The sequence below is a fragment of the Ochlerotatus camptorhynchus genome, unplaced genomic scaffold (assembly GCF_037179485.1).
Source record: "Ochlerotatus camptorhynchus isolate MF236.1 unplaced genomic scaffold, CSIRO-AGI_Acam_v1.1 ptg000325l, whole genome shotgun sequence".
NCBI classification, from domain to species: Eukaryota; Metazoa; Arthropoda; class Insecta; order Diptera; family Culicidae; genus Ochlerotatus; species Ochlerotatus camptorhynchus.
The window spans coordinates 152386-173593 of record NW_027040813.1 but is presented as its reverse complement, the minus strand read 5'-3'; the positions used below and the strand labels follow the sequence as shown (position 1 = coordinate 173593).

The 21208-nt window shown below is 44.1% G+C and overlaps 1 protein-coding gene across 4 annotated transcripts in view; it reads left to right on the top strand.

Moving 5' to 3' along the window:
- The window catches only part of LOC135708060 (E3 ubiquitin-protein ligase Nedd-4-like), a 36189-nt gene extending 15184 nt beyond the window's left edge, over positions 1-21005 (top strand). Inside the window, exons 2-13 of one of the 4 annotated variants that reach the window (XM_065230005.1) lie at positions 8169-8251; positions 8329-8610; positions 8890-9004; positions 9076-9206; positions 14526-14607; positions 14851-15153; positions 15306-15556; positions 15624-15750; positions 15948-16458; positions 16526-16650; positions 18727-19718; positions 19783-21005. In XM_065230005.1, the coding sequence (XP_065086077.1) occupies positions 8169-8251; positions 8329-8610; positions 8890-9004; positions 9076-9206; positions 14526-14607; positions 14851-15153; positions 15306-15556; positions 15624-15750; positions 15948-16458; positions 16526-16650; positions 18727-19718; positions 19783-19885 (3105 nt within the window). In that variant the 3' untranslated portion in view covers positions 19886-21005. Of the gene's footprint in view, positions 1-8168; positions 8252-8328; positions 8620-8889; positions 9005-9075; positions 9207-14525; positions 14608-14850; positions 15154-15305; positions 15557-15623; positions 15751-15947; positions 16459-16525; positions 16651-18726; positions 19719-19782 lie in introns of all 4 variants that reach the window. The other 3 variants (XM_065230004.1, XM_065230006.1, XM_065230007.1) reach the window with 3 other exon arrangements.
- The last annotated feature ends 203 nt before the right edge of the window (positions 21006-21208 follow it).

The following is a 21208-nucleotide window of genomic DNA, read 5'->3' as shown; positions in this document are numbered from 1 at the left end:
TATGGATTGTTTGAGGTCTACGTGTAGCAAGTGCGGACAGAATCATCATTATCTGCTTCATCCGTACGTGAGTCCAGTGAATCAGGAGCTAGTCAGCCCTCCTTCCAAGTTTTACCGAAGAGACCTCAAGCCGCGAATCTACCACAACAGCAATCCAATCAGGCCCAAAACCGGAACACTTCGCTCCCCAACCCACAGTCTACACAAACACCAAGTACTTCGCAGAATGCACGCCCACCTCCCACCAATACACCACACTGCAACACCATCCAAAACACACCATCATTCAAACATTGCGCTACTATCTACCGCTATCGTGAAACTCGGTGATCGTCACGGAAACACCATTCTTGAACGCGCTTTGTTAGAAAACGGATCTCAGATCTGCATAACGTTGTCTCAGAGGCTGAACTTCCAACAGCTTCGGGAAAATCTGCCTGTAAAAGGAGTTGGTGGTTGTTCATCAGTTAGTAAGCAAGCAGTGTTAGCAACGGTCTCATCGTGTACCTCATCGTATGTATCGTGTGAGCTGAAGTTCTACGTGTTATCAAAAATTACGTCCAACCTGTCTCCCAGAGGGAATTTCTCTTGCGGATCCAACCTTCAATGAATCCGGAGTCATCGATGTGATTTTGGGAGCAGTAATTTTCTAAGATCTTCTGTTGAATGCCCAGCGGAAGCTCTCTAATTCGGGAATAATACTGCGAAATACGCAGCTGGGATGGATTGCAGCCGGGGGAATTCCTGAAACATCTATCGTGAGCTACAGCACGGTAGCTTCGTCGTCGGTGACTACGGAAGACCTTTACGAGGAGCTAGCCAAATTCTGGGAATTAGAATCATGCCACACGAAGAGCTGTCTATCCATCGAGGAGTCTGCATGTGAAGCCATCTTTGAAGAGACGACTACTAGAGATCCTGATGGGAAGTTCCGCGTAACGCTGTCGAAAAGGAAGCACATGCTGGAAAAACTGGGAGAATCGAAGGCGATAGCGAAGAAACGTTACCTTTCCCTGGAGAAACGGCTGAATGCCAACCAGGAAATGAAGGTGTTGTACACGGCTTTCGTGCACGAATACTTGTCCATGGGTCATATGACGGAGGTAGTAAATGAAAACGAGGAATCTGGTCCGGAATCTTCGATGCATCCTGTTCCACGGATTCGGGTGTGTCTTTGAATGACGTCCTAATGGTGGGACCTGTCGTTCAAGATGACCTACGGAGCATCCTTTTGCGGTTCCGGTTGTTTAAATATGCTGTTGTAGGCGACGCAGAAAAGATGTACAGGATGGTATGGCAGCACGAACTGGATCAGCTGCTGCATAAGATATTCTGGAGAGATTTGGTTGAGGAGCCATTGCGGACATACAAGCTCACAACTGTAACGTACGGTACATCATCTGCACCTTATCTTGCCACTCGTTGCCTGAATAAGTGTGCTGAAGAGGGAGCAGAGCGCTATCCCGTAGCTTCAGTGGTGGTCAAAAAGAGCTTTTATGTTGACGACATGCTAGCCGGCTCGCATACCATTGAAGAAGGCGAACGGCTCTGTAAGGAGGTCCTGGAGCTTCTGAAAGGGTCAGGTTTCAACCTTAGGAAGTGGAACTCCAACAATCCGAAGATTTTGGCGGCAATACCCTCGCATCTGCGAGACGATCGAGAATTCCGGAATTTCGATGAGAAGGCAACTGTGAAGACGTTAGGTCTCACGTGGGCGCCGGCTACGGACACACTGTGGATCAAGGTTCCGGATTGGAGGCCAGGTGGGCCAATCACGCATCGTGTTGTTCTCTCCGAGATAGCACGTCTTTTCGACCCCTACGGACTAGTTGGTCCAGTAGTAGTCCAAGGAAAACTCTTTCTCCAAGAGATTTGGAAGGCGAAGTACTCTTGGGATGAACCACTAAGCAATGAGCTTCAGTCCCGATGGTTGGTGTTCAGAACCAATCTTTGCGAGTTGGATGCGGTGTCTGTTCCTCGATGGATCAGGTTCGGAAGAGATGTAATCTCATGTGAATTCCACGGATTCAGCGATGCAAGCGATAAAGCATACGGTGCTGTGGTATACTTGCGGTGTGTGAACCGGGACGGAGAAGTCACGGTCAACCTACTGATGGCCAAATCAAAGGTTACGCCGTTGGAGGACCTCAACAGAAGAAAAAGAAGCAATCCACACCTCGGCTGGAGTTATCTGCTGCATTACTGTTAGCCCATCATTACTGTTAGCCCATCATTACTGTTAGCCTGGGTCTTCGCCAAGTTGATACGGATCTTCCAGCTGTTGAAATACTCAGACAAAACATCCAAGCCTCTCTGGAGTTTGGTAGTCAGAGCTCCGATGACTCTACCCTGTCATCTGCGAACAGAGACAACGATCCACCATCAGGGAGAGCCGGAATATCGGAGGTGAATAGATTGAACAGGATGGGCCCAAGGATACTTCCTTGGGGCACACATGCACCGTCCTGTCCGATAGATAATTTTGTACGATCTTCATGAGGAAGATCGGACGACGGTATAGATGTAACTTGTACACCAGACCATCATGTCAGACATTGTCAAACGCTTTTTCAACGCCTAACAATGACATAGCAGATGTTTTTGAAACAGCCTTGTTCCGTCTAAGAATGTTTGTTGCTCGGGTCAGTTGTTGGACGGTTGATCGACCTTTACGAAAACCAAACTGCTCCTCGAGTAATATTTTGTTTTCTTCGGCAGATGCTAGAAACCAGACAGCTTGGATAACCCTGAGAGAAGGCTGATGGGTCGGTAACTGGAAGGAGAGGAAGGATCTTTCCCAGGCTTCGGAATGGGAATGACTTTAGCTAACTTCCGGCACGAGGAGAAGTAGCCAAGTCGGAGGCACTGATTGAAAATCAGTGCCAAATTGTTGTAGAATCTGGAACTTAAGTGCTTGAGCTCCAGATTCAGGATGTTGTCAAAACCTGGGGCCTTCATGTTTTTGGAAGTTTTGACATAAGCCAACAGTTCGTCAGCCGTGATCTCGGATTCCTCGGGAAAGATGTTAGGAACCTGGTGGCGATTGGATCCATTTGCAGCAATTTCAGTGAGGGCTGGTGATGTTTTGTCCGAGATTGTGGGAGCTGACGAAATGTTGACCTATCGCGGCAGCCTTCTCTTCAGGTGTTATCAGGTGAACCACTGGGACAATTCAGTGGAACCAGCGGGGGAATAGGTCTCGGTTTAGTTTTGAGGACTTTTGTTAGTTTCCAAAAGGGTTCTGCACAATCTGGGAGGGAACGGATGTTATTGGCAAAATTCTAGGCACTTCGTCATTTTGGTTCCAGGGATTAGGTTTTCCAACAAGACTCGGCACCGGCTCACAAAGCGAAGAAAACCCAACTCTGGATTGCGGCACATTTTATGGTATGTTGGAGGCCGAAGTATGCTCTAAAAAACTTGAAGGTGTAGAAGTCCTGAAGCGGCGGTAGCCTGGGATAAAATATCACAAGAGCACATGCGGGCCTTGTACTATGCGTTCCTCGATCGTCTGCGGTGAGTGGTTGAACTCAAGGGCGAACAAGTTGAACTTGAACAGTGAATTTTCAAAAAGTGATTTGTTTTCAAGTGAAATTGAATGAATTTGAAAAATGTTTTTGTTTAGATCAATTTATCTGTTTGTTTCAATGTAGTACTTAAATTGCCGAACCATGTATAGGCTTCCCTGAAGTTCCGAGACTTCTCTGAAGTTCCAAAAATTTTCCTGAAATTTGCAGAATATTCCTGAAGTTTGCAGAACTTTCCAAAAACATGCTGAGTTTTCTTGAAGCTCGCAGAATTTTATCCAAGTTAATAAAAGTTTTCTGAATTTAATTTTTTTTTTCCAGCAGTTTATTAAATTTTTCCGAAGAATATACGCTGATCTTTCCTAAAATTACCAGATTTGTTTTGAAGTGAACTTTCAAGTAAATCTCTGAATTTTTCATAACTACACAACATTTTCCTGAAGGCTTAGAATTTCCTTGGAGTTTGCAGAAATTTTCTAAAAGTGAGCTGACCTTTTTTTTGAAGATCGTAGCATATTCCTGAAGTATGCAATATTTTATTATAGCTTTGATAACTTTCTTGTACTTGTGCACTGTACTGTTGGAAACTCACATATGTTTTTAAAGTAATTGTTTGCTGAGTAATGTTGGAGTTAGTAATTTAAGAAATCCACAGACTTTCCTGAGTCCATTAGAATTTTTCACAGTTCACAGACTTCACAGATAAAATTTTCTTCAATTCGTTAAAAATTTACGAAAGTTAACAAAAGTTCCCTGAAGTTTACTAAACCTTCATGTTGTGTTCAGAACTCTCTTGATGTTCGCAAACATTTTCGCATGTTTGTAGAACGTTCCGGAAGTTCACAGTTTTCTATAAAGTTTACAGTCTTTTTAAGGTTCACAAACTTCCCTGATATTTTCTGAGATTTCCTGAAGTTCACTGAATTTCCTGGAGTAAGCGGAATTTACTGAAGTTGTCTGTATTTTCATTGAAGTTGACGAATTTTTTTTAAGTTCCTAAACTTCGCTGAAATGAGTAGAATTTTGCAGACTTCCTTGAAGTTCACAGACTTATCTGACATTCCCGTATTTTTCCTGGAATTTGTAGAATTTTCCTTAAGTTTCAGGACTTTCCAGAATCTTGCGGTTTGTTCAAAAATGTAGAGACGCCCTTATCTACTGTTTATCCAGGACTCTGGAGAAACAATCAACTGCTGAAAATGGCCAAAGTTCTTTAAATAAGGTCCGGAACAACAGGCTTGATGGTGTTAGTGAAATGTTCAAATCTTTTTACACGAAACAGCTGTTGGCTGTAGCGGCGCCGGTGGTGTAATGGTAAACGTGATAACCAGTGGGCGCCGCCGGGATTTTCTGAGGCATACAATCGCTGATCACGCCTTTATTCGGAACGGAAGTAAACCTATTGGTCCTCGGTCCATGTGTCGATGGGTCGATAGGTAGGGTTCAGACTTAGGAGCTTCCTCCCTGGCATCAACAGCAGTGGTGCTCAGAATGGAAAACAAGATCGACGGAAAACAAATCAAGGAGATCCATCCAGAACGATGCGCAACCAAGTGGTACTCGATTATGACGTCTGGGTTAGGGAAAACGATTGAATAAAAACAGTGACGAATTGACCACTTCATCAGTACATTTTTCAATTGTGTTTTTATGGAATATTGGAAAAGTATTTATTTCAGCATATTGGAAGAGTTATGTCCTATCGATTGGTGTATTTGGATTTTAATTTCATCTATAAATGACAAAGTTACAAATGTTCAAACCCTAACACCTTTTTGTGACGGTTGCAATTTTAGATTTTCGGTTTATCCCCTGTATCTTCCCGTAAGACGTAGGTCTACGTCCAAAATCTGCGTAACTTACTTTAAAGGCCAAAAGGATTTTCGACTTAGAAAGCTTCCACATGGCCTTATTTTAGATTTTTGAACTATGACGAAGTTTGTAAAGTGGGATTAAAGTTAATGTTAAATTCGATACATCCATGGCTTACTGAATTTTGACTCAAGATTCTGGACACCTTCCGGGATTATCTCTAATGGTTTCCTCTCATTTGACCGAATGACCATTTAGCTGAATGTTCATTACGCCGAATTTCAGCACTAGATTTACATTACGGATGTGGATTTTGGAATGATTTTGGGATTTCCTAGATACTTTTCTTCATGAACCTCAGAAGGTTTTTTCGACTACCCCGACTTTCAAACGTGATGATACTTTTTTTTCGTTCCTATAATCATAAACTTGCCTGTGAGAGAAGTGAACCCGTCGCGACGACCACCTGCTGTATTATCATTTAATATTGATAGCTAGTGCAAATGTTCACCATAATGATTTCTTTTGTTATAATTAACAGTAAGCAACACGTTTTTTACCTTCATATATGTACATACTTGGAAAAATCTTCATGAAAACAGCAAAACGTAACAAAACATTGAGGTACATTTTTTGAAAATTTATTAAGCATCCCCTTGGATCCCCCTATGAATTGTATATGAAACAGTAAGGTATAAGTTGCTGAATGAAATGATGTTGTCATTAGCTGCTAATACCTGCTAACCTGCAAGGTACACCCCCTTAAAGATAGTGTAAAAAAATTGTAATAACTGACGTAAATCCTTTAAACAAAGAGATAGCGATTTACTGTCTTGTGCAAAAATGTGCATTTTCTAAGCACTTGCAACTTTGTAGAATATTTAAAAAACGAAAAAATTCAAAGAAAAAAGTTATGGTGAAAAAACGTTTTTTAAGGGGGTACTACCGTTTGTAGTCCATTTTCACCCTATAACTTCGTCCACTTGAGAGATAGAAAGTTTACACCTTGGACAAAGTTTCATAAAAAGACTTCATCTTCAATGTTTCGAAAGGTGTTCATCAAATTTAACTAGACCTAAAAAAGTTATTTTTTTTATCTGAGTGTATACCCTCCTTAATCAAAAAATTTTACTACTTAAATAAAGTACTTAAAAAATAAAGAAACATTCTAGAAGACAAAAAAAGCTATACTCAATAGTTTCGTCGCAAATAGCCATGTCCCACTTTTTTTGAATTCGTCCCACTGTGCGTCGGCCCAAAACTAAAGTATTATTCTGAAGATCCTCAACTGATGATGGCATCGAAACGGCTACCAAAAGGGCTAGTAGAATGGTGCCACTAACTACTTTCGGACTTGAATATCAAATTGGGATTAGAAATGTTCCCAATGGTTGAGTCGCCCTTCGGGCATGTTGAACTATGTGTGGGGCTTAAATCCTACTAGGAAGTGACCGGTTCTTCGGGCTTCCATGTCCGATTGTTCGGATGACAGTGACGTTAATGGACGCAAATTAAGGCACATCTCAACTTGCGCTAGTAAGGCTGGTATTGCCGATTTCCTTGAGGAGGTGGATCTTCGCGGACATTGGCCGTGGCCTCCCAGAGTGCTGCAAAATTAGGTGCTCGTGGTGCTCACCAAGCGAGGATTTGGTTTCGGTTATGCTCGTCGTGCTTCAGCATTCGATATACTTGATGAAGGGCGTGTGACGCTCCCTCAATGTGGACGTATAGCTTCGTTGGACCATGGAAACGCCGATTTGACATAAAACAGACGACAGTAGTCTACATCACAGACGGAGAAAGGACGTGTCGGAGTGACATGGGAAGCTGGAATATCTGCAACGGTTTGCTGTATCAACTTCGGCTTGCTGCGGATGCAAGTGATGCTTTGATGGTAGGTGCGTCTGACAAGGTTTCTTCCATCCAGAGTCCAACAATTCTGGCGAAGGATAGTAAAGTAAGGTTTTGTGGCAGTGTGCAGCGAGCATAGACGCTTACGAATGCTTGGAGCTTAGGACAATAGGGTGCTTGACAGACTCAGCTTGTTCGGGATTGCCAAGATGTCCTCTATTCGAATTCATCAACGTAGGCCCTCAACCGTTTCAGTGGACTCGATTTCGATACGTTTGTACGAGCGCTGCGCTCTTCTTGAAAGCTTTACAGCTGCACTAGACGACATAGGATTCGGTTGGCAGAGAGGACTTCGTCAGAGTTGAGTGGCTGAGTTGAGTGGTTGTTGGAAGCAACTCCGTGATTTCACTTGTCGACAGAGTAGAAGATTGGATTCGGCTCACTCGATTTACTCCGAACGTTTTTCAACGTCCAGGCGATGATCAAATCCGACCAGAAGCTGGTGGGTGGAACAGTTTGCAACGACGAAGTGGCCTTTGTGTACAGCTGCGTGGAAAGATGACATGCTCATAGTTCCAGTCTGACTATCGTATGGCGTGCTGCGAAGGGTGAAACCTTGGACTTGGGGATCAGCAGTTTAACGGACACTTCTTGGAAAGATCCACTTCGACCTTTTCTCCATTAGACCAATTGTCCATTCGACGTTTTGTCCATCTAAGTTCAATGAATCATTTTGTCTCTTCGACCTTTTGTCCTACAACCAACCAGGGAGTATAGATTCCGGCGAGTAAAGTTGCCTTGTGCAACTAGTAAAACTTGTTAGATGAATCTAACAACACAAATATTTTGAATCTGTTCCGAAACCGGATTTGAACAACCGAATGAAACCACACATTCGTTGAAGCACTCATATTTATCAACTGTCTGCATCTTAAACTTGCCCCTCTCACACCATTTCCATCCAATCTTTCATTCCAGAACGAGGAAGGCACCTGCTGCCGTCTGCGGGTGAAGGTCATCGCAGGACATCAGCTGGCCAAGAAGGACATCTTCGGTGCTAGGTAGGCTACCCAAACAATCAACCTTCGTATCTATCACCCTTAACCGCTTTCTTCATAACCCCGTGAATCCACAACAGTGACCCGTACGTCCGGATCGACCTCAACACCATCACCGGAGACGAGAACATCGATTCGGTGCTGACGAAAACCAAGAAGAAAACCCTCAACCCCAAGTGGAACGAAGAGTTCATCTTCCGGGTGAAACCGAACGAGCACAAGCTGGTGTTTCAGGTATTCGACGAAAATCGCCTCACCCGGGACGACTTCCTCGGCATGGTGGAACTGTCGCTCAGCCAGCTGCCGAAGGAAACCGAAGGTGTTCAGGTTCCGATCAAAAGCTATCCACTGCGGCCCCGAAGGTCAGTAGGGTATGTTTGAGTTCATTCAGTTTTATTTTCTCATGATTTGGTGCACTAATTTTGTTTTTGCTAGTTGTTTTTTTTCCTTTGATTTCCTCTTCGTTTTCTAGTTTGGAATGATTTCTTTATAATGAAGTTTGGTTCCGCTGTATGGCTTGCCTTAACAACTCACTGCAAATGGTTTTTGTTGCTTAACCTAATTGCAACGTCCGATGATCTTTTGGGGAGGTTGTCCACTTGATTCTAAACGGTTTCGTTTCTTCTTTTTTTCGCTTGTAGTGCCCGGTCCAAGGTGCGAGGTCAGCTGGATCTGTATCATGCCTACATCCAGGATCTGAACGCGTCCAGCGAAGCGGACTGGGAAATCATCGAGTCGAATAATTCAATCTCTAGTGTAAGTCGTGTGCGGTTGCCTTTGGAATTTGGCAGGGATTTTCACGAATGTGTGTGTGTGTGTCTTTGTAGAATTCTAATATCGCAAGCAGTGCAGCCGAAACGCTGCCATCCGGCTGGGAAGAGCGACAGGATGCCAACGGACGAACCTACTACGTTAACCATCTAGCACGGACGACGCAATGGGAGCGACCTACGGCCGCGTAAGTTGATTTGATATGAACACTTGAACGTTGAAGTTCTGTGAATGAAATGCTGTTAACATTTATAAGATCATCGTTCCAATTTTGTTCAGTGTAGAACCATCGTCAAATTTCCAAAACTACACCTCTTAAAATACTTCAAGATTTATACATTTATTCTTCTAGATCTCTAAGCATGCCCCAAAGGACTCATGAAACTGATAATAACAACCTCTATTTTTTATAAAACGTACGATCTATCCACATAACTTATTTCGCAAAATCTCAGGAATTTTCGGCTACTGAACTTTAGCTCCTATGGTCTCTAGAAATGTTCCACAAGACTAGGTCCATAGCTCGCAAGGTCCCAAAGTCTTCTTGGTCTGTTCCAGTAGACTTCTATAAGCCCTTTCGAGCTGACCTATAAGACCTGAGTTGACTCATAACATCTATGGAAATGCTTCATAAAATGTCTTGCCTTAAATCCTAGGACCTCAAAAGCTGATCCAGAAGGTCTGTGTATGACGTGGGACCTACGAAGTTGATTAATAAAATCCTCAAATTAGACTCACAAGACTATTTAAATCAATCGATAAGGATTCGAAACATGTGAGGGTGTTGGCAAAAAGCCACGGTTCATTCGATTTTATTATAAATAAACGGATGATTGGCAGGTGGAGGGCAGGAGATTCTAAAACCCCTCAAAAACTATCCACGATGAATGTGAACAGTCTCTAAGGCATGTTAAATTATCCCATAAGATTCGATCAGGCATCTACAATAATCCATAGGACACTTATAGTTTGACCCATAAGATATATAGGGGTCTTATATATAAGATATATAAGGCCCCTTGACTGAACTCAGCATAAAACATTGCCATTGGCTATGTGAACGTTTTCCATAAGGTTTCTGGAGTTGATCCATAAAATATTTTAAGTTATCGCATGAAGCCTTGACTTATAAAATCTTCGGAGTTATTACATAAGACCTCTGGAGTTGACTCAACATAACTCCATAAGGCATCTGGGTATAACCTTTAGGATCTGTTATCTCATTAGATTTCCGAAGCTGACCAAAAAAATCAACGAACAGAATCTATAAGACTATAGACTAAGTCCTCGTAGCCTATGGACTCATAAAATCAATCCTCTGAAGTTGCGGAGATATCTGGAGTTGATCCATGAAGTTCTATCGTAAGTCACTTTAATTGAGCAATAATACCCATAAAGTAACTCTTAAGACCTCGGAACTTGCTGATGTTTTCTGAGCCTTTTCAAACTATGTTGAAGATTTCTGAAGTTTTATGAACATCACTGAACCTCTCTGAAGTTTCTAGAAGCTCTCTCTGAAATTGTCCGAAGATCATTCTAGAGTTCTCTAAAGTTCCTCGAAGTTCTCTCTGAACTTCCCTGAAGTTCTCTCTGAACGTCGCTGAAGTTCTATTCGAACTTCCCAAAAGTTCTCTTCGAACTTCCCTGAAGTTCTCTTCGAACTTCCCTGAAGTTCTCTTCGAACTTCCCTGAACTTGCCACATTTTTTCTCACTCACTGAGTTCTTGAAGCGCTCTACAGTATTTTTGACTTTTCAAATCCGTAGTGTTTCTTTTGCACTTTTTATAAGATGTCTTGAAAACTGAAAAATTCATAGAATTTTAAGCTTGGTCCGAAGATCCGCAGACTTAACAACACAGGTTCTCTCTGAAGTTCCATGAAGTTTTCATTGAAGTTTCCAGAAGTTCTCGATGAGCTTCCTGAAGTTCTCTCTAAAAGAACTTCTCGCTGCAGTTCTCCGAATTTCTCTCTGCAGTTCTCCGAACTCCTCTCTGAAGTTCTCCGAACTTCTCTCCTTAGTTCTCCGAACTTCTCTATGAAGTTCTCCGAACTTCTCTCTGAAGTTCTCCGAACTTCTCTCTGAAGTTCTCCGAACTTCTCTCTGCAATTCTCCGAACTTCTCTCTGAAGTTCTCCGAACTTCTCTCTGAAGTTCTCCGAACTTCTCTCTGAAGTTATCCGAACTTCTCTCTGAAGTTCTCCGAACTTCTCTCTGAAGTTCTCCGAACTTCTCTCTGAAGTTCTCCGAACTTCTCTCTGAAGTTCCCCGAACGTCTTTCTGAAGTTCTTCGCGCTTCTCTCTGAAGTTCTCCGAACTTCTCTTTGAAGTTCTCCGAACTTCTCTCTGAAGTTCTCCGAACTTCTCTCTGCAGTTCTCCGAACATCTCTCTGATGCTCTCCGAACTTCTCTCTAAAAATCTCCGAACTTCTCTCTGAAGCTCTCCGAACTTCTCTCTAAAAATCTCCGAACTTCTCTCTGAAGCTCTGCGAGCTTCTCTCTGAAGTTCTCTGAACTTTTCTGTGAAGTTCTCCAAACTTCTCTCTGAAGTTCTCTGAACTTCTCTTTGAAGTTCTCCGAACTTCCCTCTGCTGAATTCCTCTAAACTTCTCTCTGAAGCTCTGCGAGCTTCTCTCTGAAGTTCTCCGAACTTCTCTCTGAAGTTCTCCGAACTTCTCTCTGAAGTTCTCCGAACTTCTCTCTGAAGTTCTCCGAACTTCTCTCTGAAGTTCTCCGAACTTCTCTCTGAAGTTCTCCGAACTTCTCTCTGAAGTTCTCCGAACTTCTCTCTGAAGTTCTCCGAACTTCTCTCTGAAGTTCTCCGAACTTCTCTCTTGAGTTCCCCGAACGTCTTTCTGAAGTTCTTCGCACTTCTCTCTGAAGTTCTTCGCACTTCTATCTGAAGTTCTCCGAACGTCTCTCTGAAGTTCTCCCAACTTTTGTTTGAAGTTCTCCGAGCTTCTTTCTGAAGTTCTCCGAACTTCTCTCTGAAGATTTCCGAGCTTCTCTCTGAAGTTCTCCAAGCTTTTCTCTGAAGTTCTCCAAACATCTATCTGAATTTCTCCGAACTTCTCTCTGAACTTCTCCGAACTTCTCTCTGAAATTCTTCGAATTTCTCTCTGAAGATCTTCGAACTTCTCTCTGAAGTTCTTCGAAATTCTCTCTGAAGTTCTTCGAACTTCTCTCTGAAGTTCTTCGAACTTCTCTCTGAAGTTCTTCGAACATTTCTCTGAAGTTCTTTGAACTTCTCTCTGAATTTCTCCAAACTTCCCTCTGAATTTCTCTAAACTTCTCTCTGAAACTCTGCGAGCTTCTCTCTGAAGCTTTCCGAACTTTACTGTGAGGTTCTCCGAACTTCTCTCTGAAGTTCTCCGAACTTCTCTCTAAAATTCTCCGAACTTCTCTCTCAAGTTCTTCGAACTACTCTCTGAAGTTCTTCGAACTTCCCTCTGAATGTCTCCGAACTTCTCTCTGAAGTTCTTCGAACTTCTTTCTGAATTTCTCCGAATTTCCCTCTGAATTTCTCTAAACTTCTCTCTGAAGCTCTGCGAGCTTCTCTCTGAAGTTCTCCGAACTTTTCTCTGAAGTTCTCTGAACTTCTCTCTGAAGTTCTCCGAACTTCTCTCTGAAGTTCTCTGAACTTCTCTCTGAAGTTCTCCGAACTTCTCTCTGAAGTTCTCCAAACTTCTCTCTGAAGTTCTCCGAACTTCTCTCTGAAGTTCTCCGAACTTCTCTCTGAAGTTCTCCGAACTTCTCTCTGAAGTTCTCCGAACTTCTCTCTGAAGTTCTCCGAACTTCTCTCTGAAGTTCTCCGAACTTCTCTCTGAAGTTCTCCGAACTTCTCTCTGAAGTTCTCCGAACTTCTCTCTGAAGTTCTCCGAACTTCTCTCTGAAGTTCTCCGAACTTCTCTCTGAAGTTCTCCGAACTTCTCTCTGAAGTTCTCCGAACTTCTCTCTGAAGTTCTCCGAACTTCTCTCTGAAGTTCTCCGAACTTCTCTCTGAAGTTCTCCGAACTTCTCTCTGAAGTTCTCCGAACTTCTCTCTGAAGTTCTCCGAACTTCTCTCTGAAGTTCTCCGAACTTCTCTCTGAAGTTCTCCGAACTTCTCTTTGAAGTTCTCCGAACTTCTCTCTGAAGTTCTCTGAACTTCTCTCTGAAGTTCTCCGAACTTCTCTCTGAAGTTCTCCGAACTTCTCTCTGAAGTTCTCCGAACTTCTCTCTGCAGTTCTCTGAACTTCTCTCTGAAGTTCTCCGAACTTCTCTCTGAAGTTCCCCGAACGTCTTTCTGAAGTTCTTCGCACTTCTCTCTGAAGTTCTCCGAACGTCTCTTTGAAGTTTTTAGAACTTTTCTCTGAAGTTCTCCGAGCTTCTCTCTGAAGTTCTCCGAGCTTCTCTCTGAAGTTCTCCGAACTTCTCTCTGAAATTCTTTGAAGTTCTCCCAACTTTTGTTTGAAGTTCTCCGAGCTTCTTTCTGAAGTTCTCCGAACTTCTCTCTGAAGATTTCCGAGCTTCCCTCTGAAGTTCTCCAAACTTTTCTCTGGAGTTCTCCAAACTTCTATCTGAAGTTCTCCGAACTTCTCTCTGAACTTCTGCGAACTTCTCTTTGAAGTTCTCCGAACTTCTCTTTGAAGTTCTCCGAACTTCACTCTGAAATTCTTCGAATTTCTCTCTGAAGTTCTTCGAACTTCTCTCTGAAGTTCTTCGAACTTCTCTCTGAATTTCTCTAAACGTCTCTCTGAAGCTCAGAGAGAAGTTCGGAGAACTTAATAAAAAAGTTCGAAGAACTTCAGAGAGAACTTATTTCTGAAGTTTTGCGAACGCTCCGAATTTCTCCCTGTAGCTCTCCGAACTTTTCGCTGTAGTTCTTGGAACTTCTCTCTGTAGTGCTCTCTAAAGTCTTCTTCTCTTCTGAAAGTCTTTGTACTAATTTCTGAAGTTCTTCGAACTTATTTCTTGAGACTTGAACTTTGACTTTTATTCTTTCTGAAGTTCTCCGAATTTCTTTCCAACGTTCTTCTAACTTTTGTCTGAAGTTCTTTGAACTTCTTTCTTGAGACTTGAACTTTGACTTTTATCTTAATTTTGATGAACTCCTCTCTGAAGTTTTTCGAAATTCTCTCTGAAGATTTAAGAACATCTCTCTGAAATTCTCCGAACTTTTGTCTGAACCTCTTTGAACTCCTTTCTTGAGACTTGAGCTTTAAATTTCATCTTAATTTCTATGAACTCCTCTCTGAAGTCCTTCGAAGCTCTCTTCGAACTTCTCTCTGAAGATTTTTGAACTTCTCTCTGAAATTCTTTGAACTCAGAATTTCTTGGATGTTCTGCTGCAGTTCTTGGAACTCCTCTATCAATTTTGAAACTTCTCTCTAAAGTTTCTGAACTTCTTTTTGTAGTTCTTCGAACTTATTTGGGAAGTTTGTCAAACTTCCCTTCCTCATTTTTTCGAATGTCTCTCTGAAGTAAATCATCACATAACTTACCAAATGTTTCCCCACTCTCCTTCCAGCTTAACTCAATCATCACAGGACAACGACATGGCAGCTGCCTTCCAGAGACGTGTTCATATCAGCGTAGACGACAACATCACGGTAAATATCCATCTTTGCGTCGATCTTCTTCCCAACACACATTTCCCCTCTTTTAAAATCAACCGTAACACAGAGTACCCTCGTTCAACATTAGTTTTTTTTTCAAAACTGCATGCCCTTCAGCCACTGACACTGTATTCCATATTTCCTGATTTCTTTAACGCATGCAAACTCATTTGTTCCGTTCGGTTGAACTTGTTTGTGGATATTGTCTTTTGTTTGCGCGACTTAAAATTTCCAAAGGACTACGAAAACACGAGCACCGACAACGATTCGATCTGTTTGACGAACGACGAAAGCGACGAAGATGGCGACGCAGGCCGTGACGGTGCAACGTCGTCACAGTCTACGAATGCGACGGCGGCCTTTTCGCGTCGTGAAACGGTCGATTCGCAGTCTTCGCTCGTCATCGTAGAGGACGAATCCGGAGCACCGTTGGAGGTTGTGGAAGCCGCGGAAGAGGAAACCGCTATCGCTGTACCACCGGAAGACGAACGTGGAGTCGATGCGCTGAGCGTCGATCTCCTGGACGTAGGGATTCAAGAGGTGGTTGTGAGCGTGTGTTTGAATGTTTGCGTGCGTGTGTTTGCATTTTGAGTGACATCTAGCGATTTGTTTCCTTTCATCAGTTTTAGTATTGCACGATTTTTTTTTCTTTTGCTTCTTTTCCATCTGTGTGTGTGTGCCGTTTTCTCCAGGCAAGCAATGCTTCATCGTTGAACAGCTCGGTCGCCTCTCTAGCAGCACCCGGTAGACCACCCTTGCCGGGTAGCAACGGAAATGGCAATGAAGCGGATGAAGGTGGCGCTGTGGTGTTCCGATCGGATTCACTGCGGTCGCTTCCGACGATACGGGTCAGTTCACCGCCGCTCTTGCCTGCGGCCCTGGTTAGAAGTCCGAGCCGGGTAGCTTCGATGGCGAATCCTACCCCGGCGGGAGTCAACCGAAGGTTGGTGGTGAACTGGGTGCGTAGACGTCGGTTGTTCTTGATATTGTTTTCTTTATGATTTTTGAAGAAGGAGACTTCCAACGCCGTTACCGCCGATGCTGCCAAGACAGGCATCCGTTGAGGAAGAGGAAGAGGAGGAAGAAGCTCCTCCGTCGCCACAGGAAGTTCTTCAGTTTGCCGAAGGCGCTGATGAGGTAATCTACGGTTTTGCTTTCCGTGTCGTCGCCGTATCGCTCTGTACTAGTGCTCGTGTGTTTGCGCATCTGAATTTTTGGCTATCGGTAGAAGCTAGTGCTGCCGTGTGGGTATTTGCTAAAGGCATCGCTGTCGGTGGTGGGATTGTATTGATTCGAGCATGTGGAAGTAATCGCTTTTTGGTGTTTCTTTCTAGGACTTGGATCATGCGGCGCAGAACCGTATTCTGCAGCACCTGAACGAGGGCAGTCGCCGTTCGTCGAGTCGGTCATCGATTGGTAGTGCGGGAAGTGCTGGAGTTCACGGTAGAGCAGGAGCAGACGGCGATGAAGCAGACAGTGGTGGAGGTGGACGGCGGTCGTCCACGAACAACAACAACGATACGAGTGATGATCGTTCGTCGACGCGGTCGTCAACGTCGAACGAGAACGATTCGTCCAGTGGCAGTCCCGCAGGAACGGATGTGGTCCTGCCGACCGGGTGGTCGATGCAGTTGGCTCCCAATGGGAGGGTGTTTTTCATCGATCATAACGAGAAGAAGACCTCCTGGGTGGATCCGCGGACGGGACGGGCCAGTCCGATGCCAAATGCGTCGAGCAGTTCGACCGTCAGTGATTCCAGGCGACCGGAGGATGGACTGGCGCCGCTGCCGGAGGGATGGGAAGAACGGGTGCATAGCGACGGGAGGACGTTCTTTATCGATCACAGTAAGACAGAGCTTGAGGTTTTTTTGGAAGAACGTTTGTGGACTGAGATTTTTTCTTTTCTTTTCAGATACCAGAACTACCCAGTGGGAAGATCCGCGTCTTTCGATGCCAAATATTGCCGGACAAGTGGTGCCCTACTCCAGAGATTACAAACGAAAGTACGAGTATCTGAAGGGACAGCTGAGGAAGCCGGTAGGTCAATTTTGAATGAAAGAAGGACTAGGCAGAAGGTCTTTGCGTAGATCAGGAGTGATCTTTGGATGAGCAGTTGGAGTTAGGTCAAGAATTAAAGCCAGGAAGGGCAAATCAAGAATACTAGAATACTCCTGGCATGCCAGAAAAGCTATGTGGTGGTTTCTGGCATTGCTGGAAACGCACTTCTGGCAATCCAAGAAGGGCCAGGTTACCAAAAAAGAGCACTCCTGGAGAGCTAGGAAAGAAACTTCTGGCAAGAAAGAGAGCTGAAAAGTCAAAAAGAACACTCCTGACAAGTCGAGAGGGCACTCCCGATAAACTAGGAAGATCAGTCCTGGCATGTTAGGCAAAGCACTCTCATCACTCATGGCAATCCATAAAAAGTGCAAAAGGGAAGTCAAGAAAGAGCACGCCTGGTTTACCAAGAGGAGTACTTCTTGCAATCCAGGAAGGGCACTTCTTACAAGCTACGAAGAGCACTCATGGGAAGCCAGCAAGGGCACTCATGGTGAGCCAGAAAGAGCACTCTTGACAAGCCAGTAAGATCACTCCTGACAAACCAGTAAGATCAGAAAAAGAGTATTCCTGGAAAGCTCTCTTGAAAAGCCAGTAAAGACAATAAGGCAAATCTAAAAAGCAATCTTGGAACTCCTGGAATGGCGCTGCTGGTTAGCATCGAAAGGAACTTTTAGAAAACCAAAAAAGGGCTGGCAAGTCTGGAAACGCTCCCGGCAGGTCAGGAAGGACTCTCTTGACACGTCAGGAAGGTCACGCATGACAAGTCAGGAACGGCACTCCTGATAAGTCAGAAAGGGCACTCCTGACAAGCTAGGAAGGGCACTCCTGTCAACTCAGGAAGGGCAATCCTGACAAATTAAGAAGGGCACTCCTGACAAGTCAGGAAGGTCATTCCTGAAAATTCAGGAATGTCTCTCCTGACATGTCAGGAAGGGCAATTCTGACAAGTCAGGAAAGGCACTCCTGACAAGTCAGGAAGGGCACTTCTGACAAGCTAGGAAGGGCACTCCTGGAAAGTCAGGAAGGGTGCTCTTGACAAGCCAGGAAGGGCACTCCTGATAAGTCAGAAAGGGCACTCCTGACAAGTGAGGAAGGTCACCCTTGTCAAGTCAGGAAGGGCAATCCTGACAAATTAAGAAGGTCACTCCTGACAAGCCAGGAAGGTCATTCCTGAAAATTCAGGAAGGTCTCTCCTGGCATGTCAGCAAGGGCACTTCTGACAAGTCAGAAAGGACACTCCTGACAAGCTAGGAAGGGCCCTCCTGGGAAGTCAGGAAGGGTACTTCTGACAAGCCAAAAAGGGCACTCCTGATAAGTCAGAAAGGTCACCCCTGTCAAGTCAGGAAGGGCAATCCTGACAAATTTAGAAGGTCACTAATGACAAGTCAGGAAGGTCACTCCTGACAAGTCAGGAAGGTCTTTCCAGAAAATTCAGGAAGGTCACTCCTGACAAGTCAGGAATGGCACTCCTGACAAGTCAGGAAGGCCACTTCTGACAAGCTAGGAAGGGCACTCCTGGAAAGTCAGGAAGGGTACTCTTGACAAGCCAGGAAGGACACTCCTGATAAGCCAGAAAGGGCACTCCTGACAAGTCAGGAAGGTCACGCCTGCCAACTCAGGAAGGGCATTCCTGACAAGGCAGGAAGGTTACACATGGCAGGTCAGGAAGGTCAAGCCTGACAGGTCAAGAAGGTCACGCCTGAAAAGTCAGAAAGTGTATTCCTAACAAGTCAGAAAGCACACTCCTGACAAACCAGGTAGGGCACTCCTGACAAGTCAGGTAGGCACTCCTGACAAATTAAAAAGGGCACTCCTGACAAGTAAGGAAGTTCACTCCTGACAAGTAAGGAAAATCGATCCTGACAAGTCAGGAAGTTCACTCCTTACAAGTCAGGAAGGGCTCTCCTGACAAGTCCGAAAAGTCACTTTAAAGCTAGAAAGGGCACTTTTGTAAAGTCAAAAAGGACACTCCTGTCAAGACAGGAATAAAAATTCGCTACTGATAGCTTCAACGGTCCAAAGATAACCCCAAAAATTTCATTCATCCCTTTCCAGGCCAACGTTCCCAACAAGATCGAAATCAAGGTCCGGCGGGTGTCGATCCTGGAGGACTCCTATCGCATCATCAATTCCATCACCAAAACCGAACTGCTGAAGACGAAGCTGTGGATCGAGTTCGAGGGTGAAGCCGGCCTAGACTACGGTGGTCTAGCCCGTGAGTGGTTCTACCTGCTGTCGAAGGAGATGTTCAATCCGTACTATGGCCTATTTGAATACTCGGCGATGGATAACTACACACTGCAGATCAACCCGTTTAGTGGTCTGTGCAACGAAGATCACCTGCACTACTTCAAGTTCATCGGTCGGGTAGCCGGAATGGCCGTCTACCACGGTAAGCTTCTGGATGCGTTCTTCATCCGGCCGTTCTACAAGATGATGCTGCAGAAGCCTATCGATCTTAAGGACATGGAATCCGTGGACATGGAGTACTACAATTCCCTGCTGTGGATCAAAGAGAACGACCCGAGCGAGCTGATGCTGACCTTCTGCGTGGATGAGGAAACCTTCGGTTACACGAGTCAACGGGAGCTGAAACCGAACGGAGCTGACATCGAGGTCACGAATGACAACAAGGACGAGTACATCAAACTGGTGATCGAGTGGCGTTTCGTGGCACGAGTCAAGGACCAAATGCAGTCTTTCCTCGAAGGGTTCGGGCAGATCGTTCCGCTGAATCTGCTGAAGATCTTCGACGAAAATGAACTGGAGTTGTTGATGTGCGGCATCCAAAGCATTGACGTCAAGGACTGGAAACGGAATACTCTCTACAAGGGCGACTACTACGCAAACCATGTCATCATCCAGTGGTTCTGGAAGGCGGTTCTGTCGTTTTCCAATGAAATGCGATCCCGGTTGCTGCAGTTTGTGACCGGAACTAGTCGGGTGCCGATGAACGGGTTCAAGGAGCTCTACGGATCGAATGGACCGCAGATGTTTACGATCGAGAAGTGGGGAACGCCGGAGAACTACCCGAGGGCGCATACCTGGTAAGTTTAAAAAAAAATTGAATAGCTGAACACCATTCTAACTCTGAACCATCCTGAATTACAGCTTCAACCGATTGGATCTACCACCGTACGAAAGCTACCTGGCCCTGAAGGACCGCCTGATCAAGGCTATCGAAGGCAGTCAAGGATTCGCTGGGGTGGATTAAACCCCACCCGGAGCATTGTAAATACCCGTATCTTTTGACAACCAGTGGAAGAGCCAACATTCCTCTTAGACGAGTCGCAGCAGCTAGTATATCCATCGCTAGAGCAACGCTAGCCTACGGTAGCTATATATAAACATAGACAAAATACATTCTCGAACTCCGTCGCTTCAATAGCTTGACAACGCATCACACCCACAATAGGACACATGACAATCTACTCGTGACACACATACACACATACACACATACATTCTAAGTTCGTACGTTCGTCAACGAACCGAAATCCATAGCTACTCGCAGAAATTCTCTTCTAGCTGCCAAAAACAAAAACCCATTTTCCGCCGCTGCCGCCTACGTTGTTGAGAGAGAGAGAGAGAATGAGTCACCAATTAGTCGTTGTTCCGTGTTAGTTGAAAATCCTAGCAAACCGTTCTAGATAAGAAAAGAAATTTAATCCGAGAAATTATTTGCCTTACTGCACTTGCACCGTTTCGCTTTAACGAAAAAAAAAAATGTTAGAACAAATTGGACGACGCCAAAATTTAGCCAACCTACTTAGCTAACGTTATTCACATGTGTGTAAAACGAAAAAAAAAACAAAAACAAAACAAAGGTAGTTGTTGTCTGTTGATTGTTTGACCGTTTTTCCCCGAATTCCTTTTCCGAATATTGTTACAATGGCAGTTAGTGCACACATGTGTATACCCTTGAGCAAAAGATCAGTTTTCTATTTTATCTAAATGTGGAATCAAACCTACACGAAGAATAATGCTGTTACTTAAGCTGTTAGAGCTTTTATGATGGAAATTATTAAATAGTGAAAGAAGGGGGGGGGGGGGGGCGTTTTAAGATTCGACAGGACCTGACGAGAGAGAGAGGGGGGTGAATTGGACGTGATTTAAAACAAAAAATGCAATTTGTCGATATGATGCAATCTAAACCGATAGAGAAGGAGAGAAAGGGAGGAACAGCAGAATTGATAGAAGGGGGAGACGTCGTTAAATATATATGAAGGTAATTTATAAAAATCAAAGAAATACTACATAGCTAAATATTTTCAAAGTATTTTGAATTCTTATGACAGAATAAAACAGCAAATGTAAAGCATTACGTGAAGCAATTGGATTGGGTTCACTTTTTTTTCCATTAAAGAGATAATATCACTGGCATTGAAAAAAGTTCCGGATCATGGAGAATGTTTGTAGAACAAACTTCTACAGTATCAGACATAAGAGTTATCGTCTAAAAAGTAAGAGTACAGTACTTGTTCGCTAACTGTTCGTTTCTCGACTGGACTGCTTTTTAACTGGGCATTAGTTAACT